At 39.1% G+C, this 12151-nt stretch overlaps 1 protein-coding gene across 4 annotated transcripts in view; it reads right to left on the minus strand.

The window, feature by feature from the left end:
• Window positions 1-2172: 2172 nt before the first annotated feature.
• Window positions 2173-12151, minus strand: part of dhx15 (DEAH (Asp-Glu-Ala-His) box helicase 15) — a 75687-nt gene continuing 65708 nt past the window's right edge. For all 4 annotated transcript variants that reach the window (XM_042341036.1, XM_007889046.2, XM_042341043.1 and 1 more), the window contains exons 12-14: window positions 7104-7294; window positions 5184-5353; window positions 2173-2884 (exon numbers count right to left, since the gene is read on the minus strand). In XM_042341036.1, the coding sequence (XP_042196970.1) occupies window positions 2767-2884; window positions 5184-5353; window positions 7104-7294 (479 nt within the window). In that variant the 3' untranslated portion in view covers window positions 2173-2766. The remainder of the gene's footprint in view (window positions 2885-5183; window positions 5354-7103; window positions 7295-12151) is intronic.

The following is a 12151-nucleotide window of genomic DNA, read 5'->3' on the forward strand; positions in this document are numbered from 1 at the left end:
GACCCAACTGTCCAGCGCCTTGGGACGTCCTCCCGAGGTGAAAGGCGCTCTATAAATGAAATCTTGTTGTTGTTGAGGTATTCTGAAGTTTAACATTTAAACTGCATGCTGGCTGGTCTGTCATCAGCTTTCGCAGTGCAGACCTGCCTGGGCTCACAAGCCAGACTGCCAAAACCACCAGATGTTTCTATTCCAATATTCCATTGTCACGCATGTCACCTTGGAATTGGCTATCATTCCCAAAGAGGATAATCACTAGTTGGTCATTAGAGATCTGACAAGCATAGGCTTGAGCCCTGGCTCAGCGCATAGGAAATACCAAGAATTCCTTGGAGCCCCTTCATGAGCAATTACAACTCAGTATCAAAAGTATGAGAGCATTGCTACCAACAAACATCCCATCCACACTCGGACACACACCCTTACCCACTGAGTTTTATCAATTGGAATCAAGGTGGATTTGAATCAGACTTCAGGAAACACATTCCAGCAGTTTTCATCCTAATCCTCAAGTTTCCTCATCAACAATTCAACATCTATTTGATAGAAGGACCTGTACAGAGCAACTGAGTTGGCACGATACCTTTAATTTAAGTCATTCTTTCTGGATGGTTCAGTCTGTTATGGGTGGACATTCCCTTTAACTGTGAATATGTATTATCCTAAAAGGACTGTGACAAGAGGGTTTGCAGAATCCTCTATGGGATGCATTTACCAAAACATAAAATTCAATGCACAGGCCCCATTACTGCATTACTGTCATTGCCCAATTGAGCAGCAGAAATAGCAACACAAGGAGAGGGAAAAAAAAGGGTGTGGAACAAGTTATATGCATAAGACAAAGAAGCTGACACAATGGGTTGTACTTCCACATGTATGCGGATGTCACCCAACTCTATCTCTCTGCTTCCACCATTGACTCCAGGACCACTGCTGTGCTGACAGACTGTCTGTCAGACATAAAGTCCTGGATGAGAGCTAACTTTCTTCAGTTGAATGTCAACAAGACTGAGGCCTGCTTGATTGGCTCTGGTCAGCACCTCAGGCACTGGCAGGATCACCATCCATGGATGCACACTCCACCTTACTAAGCCAGTCCAGAACCATGGCGTCTTGTTTGACCCACAACTGTCATTTATACCCCACATCCACACCATGTCCCACTCTGCCTTCCCCCACCTCCGAAACATTGCCTGGCTCCACCACTGCCTCAGCCCTCAGGCCACCGACTCTCATCTATGCATTTATTAGATCTAGGCTCGAATACTCCAAATTCTGCTTGTCAGTCTTCCCAACTCTTCCCTCCACAAGCTGCAGATCATCGAGAACACTGCAGCTCGTGTCCTCTCCCACCTCAGGATCAATGACCACATCACCATCGCCCAGCTCCACTGGCTCCCCATCCCCAAGAGGATAAATTCAAAATCCTCATCAAGGCCGTCCACGCCTTGCTGTTTCCTACCTCTGCAACCTAACTTGTTATTCCGCTCCCTCCGCTTAGGCCTGCTCCATGTCCCCCACCCTACCATCAGTAGTCGGGCCTTCAGCCTCTCTGCTCCAACCCTTTGGAACTCCATCCCAGTTCCTTCACTTTGCTCCCTCCCTTGCCTCCAAAACCTTTCTCTTCAACCTTGCCTTCAACCCCCTCCTACCCCAACCCTCCAGATTCCAACCCCCTGCTTGGGTCAAAATTCCCTGACTGCCCAGGGCCTTGGGATTTCCTCCCAACATGAAAGGCACTGTACAAATGTAATTTGTTGCTGTATGGTCTTCTGTGCTGTAAATCTGAAGCCCATACCCTGCCAGGCCTGCCCCACCATCGAGAGTTGTGCCTTTAGTCCCTTCACCTTGCTCCTCCCTTCACAGCTTGTCTCAAGACCCTACTCTTTGACTGCGCCTTCGGTGACCCTCCTACCCATATCCTCCCTCCCAACCCAAATCTTGGGTCCAAATTCCTGACTTTCCAGTACCTTGGGACATTCTTCTGACACTAATACAAATGAAATTTCTTCTTGTGTTTTAAATGACTATGGTTCTCAGTTATTTAGATGGACAAGCATCACGTATGATTCCTTCCAAAAAGTTACCTGAAGAATAGTGAGAACTAGTGACGAAAAAGCAACTTTTTTTTTAAATAAGGTTTCAATAACAGAAACGGCACACACAATACAGAACTGTTCTTGTCACTGTACTTTTATTTAAGTCAAAAACTGGTGATGGGAAAATTCAGAGGCTCCTACGTATGCAAGTTTTCCAAGTTCTTTAGAACTCCCTACAACGTTCTAGTAAGAATGTTAACATGGGTAGGATCATGCAGTATGTGGTTGAGAAATACATACTTTAAATGTCAACTCCGAATCGCTATGAGAAATGCAGACAGGATTTTAATAATGATGAAACTCTTTAAAAATTAACAGTTACAGCATTATTTTGAAACATGTGTTCTCTCCCACCCCCCCCCCCCCCCCACCCCCCCAACCTCTCAAAACCAAACAGGGTTTGTGACAAAAGTCAACGTAACAATAAAAAAAGCCACATAACACCAGCAACATGCTATGTTGCTCAACACAGTGTTACACAACCCATCATAAACAAGGTTTTTAAAAAATAAAGTGAGGAATTGTCCAGCCATTTGAAAAAAACATCCATAGTTTTCTTTAGTAGACTGTAATTAAATTTGTTACGTTGAGCAGAATCTGAAGTCCATATTTCTTCAATATGAAATCTGCAATTTTCTGGCCTCCATCATAATTGTGAAGAATGACTTCAGTACTGAGAATATTCCTTCGAGTGAAGTTTGCCAATAATGCGCTCCAGTTGTCTTTTGGCTTCGCATTGAGGAAAGTTGCTCATTTCGTAGTACTGAGGAGCAATCTTCACTAACCTATTTTTGTTTGGAGAAAACACATTTTATTATTCCTGAATAAAATACTCAAGTTACATTAATATCCTCCCTATGTAGGATGATAACATTTTGATTTAAAAAATGTAACAATTTCATACACAATGTTTTGTGGTTCAGATATTGTATTGACTTTGCAACCACTAGTTTATAACATAACCTCCAAATGTCCATACTGGTAAAATTCAGTACAATAAAAGAAGCACATCTAGTCATTAGCTCAAATTCCATTAAAGGGGAGTGAGTAACTATTATCTGCCCCTAAGTTCCCATGTGAAAATAATTGAAAGGTGCTAAATATTTGAAAAAAGTGGACAGGTGGACTATTATAGCCTGGGAGAAACTGGCGCAGTTTGGAAATTTTTTTATTATTATTAAATCCTTGAATTTGATATAGCGTCTTATCACATCTCCGAGACGTCTCAAAGAGCTTCACGGAATATATTGTAAAGTGGATTGACTGTATCTTTTGTGGGCGAAATGTGGCAGACAATTGTGCATAGCAATGTCCCACAAACAAAATGTAGAATATAACTTGCATGAATTGGTGGTTTGGAGATTTACAGCCACAACGTGAAAAGCAAATTACAAATCACAACATTTACCATGTCATCTGGGAAAATCGGGAAGGGAGAACTAGCCAATACCTATAAACAGCTATTAGGTATTGGCTACTTCGCTCACTATTAACACAATAGCACTAACAAATTGTTGTGAGACTGCCTTACCATAGCTAGCCAAAATAAACAGGAAGGGGGAGGGAGTAAAAGAAAAAAGCCTAAAATATAAGCCAATGAATTTGCAGGCAATAACAATACATGTAAGTCACTAGTCAATAACTTTTAATTGACTCTTCTTCTCCTTCATTCCCCCCCCCCCACCACCGCTTTTACAACAAATGGCAATAATTGTGCTAAAAAAATTTTGCCGGAAACATTTGTACATTTTTCAATCAGACTAAGACTGCAGAATAATACTTTGTCTATTATTTTGTGAGCTTTTACTGCACAAGGACTCACTACACGTTTCATTATTTCTTGTAAGTAATAATGTAATCAGCCAGTTGAAGAGGAACACAATGTATTTTGGCCAAAGTTCCCACAGTGTTTCAAAATTAGTTACTTCTACAATTCCCAGTATGGCCACTTTTTAATATAACCTAGCAATTGGGGAAGGAAAATCGCTTATGAAGTCCAATTAAAAATCTAATAATGTGCCTGGATGTCAGTGTTTATGTTAACAAGACTCCTAAGGATATACATCTACAAAATAATTCACCGTTTGACCTTTACGTTGCTGTGGTGATAGGTGTACATTTCTGAATATATAAATGAGATTCTCCATCAGCTCATTATCAGAAAGGGGCTCCAATGTCCACTTGAGAAACAATTTGCTAACCTAACTCATCAGTTCTGACATACAATGTAGGTGACATAGAAACATAGCTCAGTTTCCATCCAATAATCAAATCAAAGTAATTATCTACTGTCCTCGATTATATTGAAACGTTATCCAGAACTCAGAAGATACTAATGATGAAATCAATGGCACGTCTCCACATTTCACCGTGGCATTACCACACACAGACACAATGGGTCAAATGGCCTCTTTGTGTGCTGCAAGCATTCTATGGTTTTAAGCTTCTCACAATGTCCATTTACTACAATAAATAATAAAAGCAGAAATGAAGACTGTTGACAAATTTGATACACATGAGAATATCTCGGGTTGGCAGTGAGGATCACAATTTGTACTTCATCTGGGGCAAGCCTGACTGGTGAAACGAAGCAATGCTCATGGTTCCTGTTGCTGAAGTAATGAAACTGCAGCACTTTACACTATCTACCCATATTATGAAATTACCTTGGGACATCGGTTATTGTGTTCAAACAGGTCCGACTGGGTACCCAATGTCAGTCTTCTCACACTACATTTCAAAAAGGGCTAATAAAAATGATGCATAAAACGTATAGTTTACAGAGCAACAGTGGCATGAAGCAGGGCCACATGTAGAATGAGTTCCACTTGGGCCCAAATCGAGTGGCATTAAGGAGGACAATGATGCCTCCTCACTTATGGGTTAGAAAACGGTGGGTTCAGGTTCTATGTTAGGACTTAAACTCACAGCCTAGGCTGACCTCCAGTGCTGCGCTGTGTGGTGTCTTTACCCAGTTGACCATCAATGGACTGGCTCTTAAAATTAAGATTCAACTGGAGAAAATAGAATTCACAACCTGTGCAAACTATTGAGAATGCTACAAAAGCTGTTTCAGCACATTACCATTCAGGCTTGATGTCTGTACAGGTGCGAATGTAATTCTTGGTGGTAAGTACAAACTCATTGTAAAGTACCCATTCGGGTTTGTGGTCCAATACAGTGGATGGATGCAGCTGCACAACCTGGTTGTCTTTTACCGTCAGATAGTGACCTGTTCGTTCCAAATGAGCCACCTAAATAGGCAAAAAATAATAATCAATCTTCACACAACCCATTAGGAAAGAAGGGGAAAACATCCCATTGCCTTAAGCTTTTTGTTATTGACACTTACAGAATTGTCTTCCACTTCCAACATGCAAATTAGCCTTACAGCCAGAAAGTAAACAACTTTGACAGGTTCACATGACCGAACCACAATTTTATTGAAGTAGAAGAAGAAAAGGGCAACATCCCCTTCAGACCCTTTCAAGGTTTAAAAATGCATTAAATCCCATTGAAAATACAAGTGGATCAAAATACCTCGTGCATAATTTTCCCTGGACAAGTTCGGGTATTGCCAAGTATAATAAGCATATAAATCCAAAGGAGACTAAATGTCAAATAGTACATTTGCTTAGCGCTTTTTAAAAAAAATACGTACACCAATATGAATTGTGTAATCTCATTTGTGGTAGTAAGCACTGAACCATGCGATGTTAATATCATTAGCAAAGAAAATTCCTTTAGATGGATTTCTGTTCGTGCCTTGTTTTTTTTAAAAACACAAGTTTTGCTTTGTACTTTTTCATTTGAATGGAAGTTGTCATGTAAAGAACATTAAACATTACTGTTGCATTGCATTAGTATGGTAACTTTTACTACTGCTATTCCCTGTAACACATTTAAATAGTTGAAGATTAGATTTTTTTTTTCTGGTGCATAAATCAGTACATGTACACTTGGAAGAATCAAGCGTCTGCCTTAAAAATATGCAAAGACCAGAAACACTCAAGTGTGAAGCAATGGAATTAAGTACAGTAGCTCTGCAATAGATGGAGAGGAGAGCTTGTTGCAACAGCTTAAGAGCAAAATATTTTGCAGAAACCTTTTCTATCTATCTGACAAGCTCCGTTCATACCATTTCTGGCACGATCACTGATGGGATTTGTTTACCAGCCAAGTGCTATCATTAACTTATCAATATCTATCACAATTCTCTGGAAAAGTCTGAGTCAAAATATTACACCCTAATCTGGATTGATCGCTGGGCTTTTTGATTTGGACAGTGGTCATGAAACATCATGCCTCCCTAAACTCAATTCTTTCCTTCATTCATGTTTTTTTTCATCACTCGTGCATTTCAACATACTTGGAAAGTACAGAAATGTATATACCCAATGATTGATGTACAACAGAGGCTTTTTTTAACCAATACAATCACGCTTTTCAAAAACAGAGTTTCCAGTGTGTTCAAGGTCAAGTAACTTATTTTTGATAAAATTTGCCTGGCTTCAAACATAATCTTCAGAGACAGTAACTACCTGTCCAATTATATCAGTGCTCTTTTAATCTGCTGAATCATTCAACAAGTTATGAGACATTATACAAAGAACCACTGTACTGTTGCACATGCTTTTGATCAGTTAACCGATAACCCTTTTACCCTCCACGACCATTTCCAAATCAATTATTTTTTCCAGAATGATATTAACAGTAATTCACTGAAAATCACAGAATGCAAAAGTGATGAGAGTATTGTACTATCAGGGTCATCTATAACATATCGTAACTGGCATCAATAAAATTGTTGCACCACACTGTAAACTGAATAAAGTTTACAACAGATATACATGCCAGACCTGCCAGAGCACACAAATCCTATGACACTCCCACCTCCAATAGCTCCAAATTGGAGTTTAAGATTTAACATATTTTAGACACGAACTGGAATATCAAGCATTGAGTTAATACACATTTAAGAAAGATAATAAATTGTCATCATACCTGCATAAAGTAACCAGAGACCAATGCCTTTCTAATGTTTATGTAATAGTCTCGACTCGTGAATTCTGTACTCCTGCGAGGCAAGTTGAACCTGTCCATGATTCGTGACAGCTGCTGACGTACGTTGTCAGCAGACATCAGGGATCTGTAGTTAATAAAGTTGTCATAGCACCACTGAACCGACTCATGGTCTAAAAATAAAAAGCATCATTATTAAGAAAACGTAATTGAAACCAGGCTTAATACAAAAACAAAGATAACAGCAGAGAGAAAATAAGCTTTTTTTAGTATGGTGTGGATGAATTTCACATACTTGAAATAACTCAACTCACGATCTCCATATTCTAAGTTGTAATTTCAGCTTTGGCTCTGTGGGAACTACCAAGTGGAGGCTCAAAAGCGTCAACACAAACAGGGGAAGAATCCAGTGAGTCACTTAAGGCTACTATACTGTGGAGTTGGTAGCTTCAGAATGGCATTGCCAGAGTCTTGACCAGAACAGTACCCATGCATGTGATGTGTGTGTTTTTTTTTAAAAAAAGGAAAGTCTTCAGGGAGGAATGCTAAAGAGATACGGTGGTTGAAAGGTAGAAGGAAGACAGAGTGACTGAAATGCATGCCTATGGAATAATACGTGATGACGGCCCTACATTTTTAAGGTGTAAGGCAATCATATGTTCACAAAAAATGAACTGAATTAAATTAGGCTGCTTTCTTCCCCTCTCTCCCCCATCCCCGTCCGTCTGTCATTCACTTGATGAACAGAGTACATAATTCCACAGCAGTCCAGGAGCTTGGCAGGCAGCACTGAACATGCATGAAGCTGAACAGCAAGTGTTGACAAAACCATTGTACCACAGAGAGGATCACAGCTGAGCTGAATCCATTCTCAAAAGATGCACCTCAGGATCACACTAGCACATTATTACTCATGGAAACGATGCAGGTAAATTTAAGATAACAATAATTCTTAATAATAATACATTTGGTGTAGCACCTGATTTTGTCATTAAGACATCAAAGCGCTTCACAAGATATACTGTAAAGTGGATTGATTGAATTTAGTGAACAAACGCAGCAGCTAATTTGTAAAGCAACATCCCACAAACAGCCATGGATTGAGTGACTATTTTTATTTTATTTGGGGGATTGTTGGCCAGGACACCAGAAACTTCATTCCCTTTTCGAATAGTGGAATGCTTAATGTCCACCTGAACAGGCAGACGGGACTTCGGTTTAACATCTTATCCAAAGGACGATACCTCCAACAATGAACACACTCCAAGTTCTGTATTGAAGCGTCAGTTTAAAGTATGTGATTTCAAGTGGGGCTCGAACCCACAATCTTCTGATTCAGAAGCGAACCCCGAGCCATGCTGACATGAGGTGCCCTGCTTTGCACAAACTATTTCGAATCATACTATTAAGACCATCCAAATGCTCTTGTGTTATTTACAAGAAAATATGATGCAAATCAAACAATTTGTTTGAAATAGAGAAATTGTTAATTTATTGCAGTCAGTGAAGACTCAGAGCATCGCATCAGTGCTGTTGCACCTTGGAAGTTCTTCCTTAAATGGTGGAATTCCCTCAAGTTACTATTGCCACAAGTGCTCGGGAGATTTATCGGAGTGAATTGATTGTTGTTCTTGCACCACCAATTGTGCAATTTATTCAGTTTGCTAGTAAATGCTGTGAATTGTGTAGCCTGTGGTACTGACCATTCAATGATGATTAACTGACATTAATTATTTTTTAAAAAAGGTTTGTTGTATTTAATCACATTCTTGGGACATCAAATTTCCACAATGGTTTTATCATGCAATGACAAATAATAAATTATTCCATTTCATTGAGTATTATAAACTGAAGCAGGTTTCAAAGCAGTTTTAAGAGTGATCTTTAGTTTGCAGAATCAAGCATTTAAGGAAACTGTAATACACGCAAATGATGCGTAAGGGCTGAAACAGGCAGGGGCTTAAGAGGACTACAAAAGTCCCGAAGTTATAAAAAATTGTCTGCATCAGTGGAACTTGGGACATTTTGCTTGAATACTTGCTTAAGATTTGCAGTTAAAGTGTTATTCAACTTGGGAATTTTACAAAAATATGGAACAGTTTACATTAAAAAGTTAAAACTTAAGTTAATCTTAATATGATCAAAATCTTATTTGAACCTCTTCTTACAAAAATATCAAATCAAGTTTGTATGAGTCAAGGAAACATTTCAGTTTCTCAAAGAATTAAAAAAAACTCATTAAAGTTAACTATCTTCACTAGTGATGCACATATCAGTTAAGGAATTTATCTAATCAGTTGGGAAACACTACAAGAATATTTGAAAAATAGTGATGATCTTTGTCTTTCACTCAAGAGAATGCAGTTAAAATTGTCAAGCACTTTGGGACATCATCCTGATATAAAGATGCTAGATAACTGTGTAGTGTAAAACTCAAAGAGTTGCCCTAATCAGTGGGAAAACAAAGCAGGCTCATGAATAACACATTAACTTTTTAAATATAAACCAAGAGTGGTTTTCATCAAATTCCAAATAGTTAGTGAAAATAGGGAACAAACTCACTCTCACTGGAGTGGCCAGGACAAGGGGACATAACCTGAAAATTAGAGCCAACATTTTTAAAGGTGAAAGTAAAATTACTCAAAGAGTTACAATATGGAATAGACTTGCCACAACAACATAAACAGTCATTTGAGGCATTCTAGAGATTGCTGAATGCTGTTAAGTGAGTATGTCCTCCCAACATGAAAATGCTATCTATATGCATGCAATTTCTTGTTGATGATATGGAGAAAGGCGAGTAAAATGAAAGATTTGTTAGACATAAAAGTTGAGCAGAATAGCCCATTCCTATTCATATGAGTCTGCAATTACTGGAACAAATAGGATGGGTTTTGGAATAAAGATCAGAAGGTATGCAACCTGCAAAAACTGGGATTGATGATATTCAACAATCTACCTTGGAACATGCTCAAGCAGAATTTTGTAAGCTTGACCCTATTTCAGCCCCCAGCAACAATTGAGTTAGAGCTACTGAACAATAGGTTTAGTGAAACAAGTTGGGAGAAGTAACAGCCATTTATTTTGCATCCTTAATCTTAAAAAAGAATATGATGATAATTTTTGCAGGTAAGATTGAAAATGAATAAGTTAAATAATAATAATCCTATATCGATAAAGAGCATAAAAATAATTGCAATTGAAAATAAAGAGACAAGTTCACTCAGAGCCTACAATTACTTATCTGACCTTATGTGTCAAGGGTTCACAGTGCCATTTGGTTTAAGGAACCAAAACTTAAACAAAGGATGGGATATAAGGGACAGGATATAAGTTTTCAAATTTATACTGGAGAAATCTAATGGAACCTCTCTTCTGTGTGGAATGCATGTTTTATACGTTTAGGAAATTGCATAAGCATTGTGTTACTGCATGCAGTACCAGAAATCATTGCAGGTAAAAGCCAGAAATGCAAATAAAATAACTATAAATCTACATAGTACAAGAACCTGCATCAATTTTGCTATGTAGAAAACCTATCACTATGATTGCTCTAAATCCTCAAATATTTGTAATCACCTTCCACGATCATATTTGGTCTGGGATTTCATGAGTTTGCAACGAGGTGCTCAATATAATAAATGTATTATAGCACAAAACACCGATAAGTTAGTTAGTAAAACCATCATCTTAAAGAGTGAATCTGAATCACAAAGCCAGGGAGGTTTACTTCGGTCTGTGCTGACTTAGATGATCTCAGCCAGTGGTGTTGAATTGACCTAAGTACCTCAGTGGTGGGGAAAAAGAGCGGAGAAAAAACAGCCAGAGTTCCCAGTCCTAACCCGGTCTGTCATTCATGATAGAAAGTAATTGGATGTGGAAATCAGGTGAGAGAATATTAGGCTTGGTTGTGATGTCTCTAAGATCAAAAAGAATCATTGCTTAGCTTCACTTAAAAATGGCGACTAGACGTTTGTATAGAGGGTGGTTGATGCCTGTGTAATTGTATCCCAGAATGCCTGAAGAAGAGTGGAAAGGACAATATACAAAACACTCTATAAAATGCTATATCTATCTATACTAATAAAACGACAATGTCTGTGTGTGTGTGTGTATCAGCCAAGATCTCAATAACTGATTGATGTAGAGACATGATTTATACCTCATCAGAAAGGTCTTGCACCTAAGAGTGTAATGGACATATTGTTTTCTGGGATCTCCTATCATTGATGAGTTATGACTTAAACAAGCTCATCACACTTGTAAGGCAGTTTTGCGCTGCAGTTACACCTGGTGGCTGCGCCGACTCCCAGTGGCATTGTGACACACAGTAAGCATGCACTCAGACGAAGCCAATTGGCGGGAACAAGATGGCAGAGGTGAGCTGGCTTTTCCTGCTACTCCTGGGCGGTCCCGGTCTGGGAGGAGCCATGTTGGAGTTGGGCCGGTGGCGGGTGACAGTTGGCTCGGTAAGACAGCGGAGTTTCCTGCTTCCTCAACCCATGGCCTAGCAGGGGAGGGTGATGCCTTGGGCTGGAGTTGGGGTCTCACCCAGGGATGGTGTTTAGCCCCTCCCCCTCTCCTTGTGTTTATAATTCCAGTGGATCCAACAAATGGCCAAATGGAGATCCCCGAAGATTGTGGAACCATTGTACAAGATATAGCAGAGCTCAAAACCAAAGTTTTCCCGAACCTGCCATAACTACACAAATCTACACTCCATATTGGATCCTTTGGTTGCAAGCGTAGCTGCATCAGGTCGGTACAGTTAGTATAGTTTATATAAAAAATATAATTTTGTTTTAATTTCCTTTTGTGGAAAGGGCAGGGTGCTCTGTTAAGTTGACAAGGAAGTATATTATTCGTTAAAAAAAATGCTTATGCATTTCTACGGATTAAAAAAACTAGAAATATATTAGGTTGCAGTTCTGTGAATATGACCAATGGTTTTCACACAGTGATGTAAGTGATAAACAAGTGTGCAGTTTCACACCCTGCCAAAAAGTTCAAATAAGTACACTAAAGACATA

Source organism: Callorhinchus milii, unplaced genomic scaffold, assembly GCF_018977255.1.
Source record: "Callorhinchus milii isolate IMCB2004 unplaced genomic scaffold, IMCB_Cmil_1.0 Scaffold1, whole genome shotgun sequence".
NCBI lineage: Eukaryota > Metazoa > Chordata > Chondrichthyes > Chimaeriformes > Callorhinchidae > Callorhinchus > Callorhinchus milii.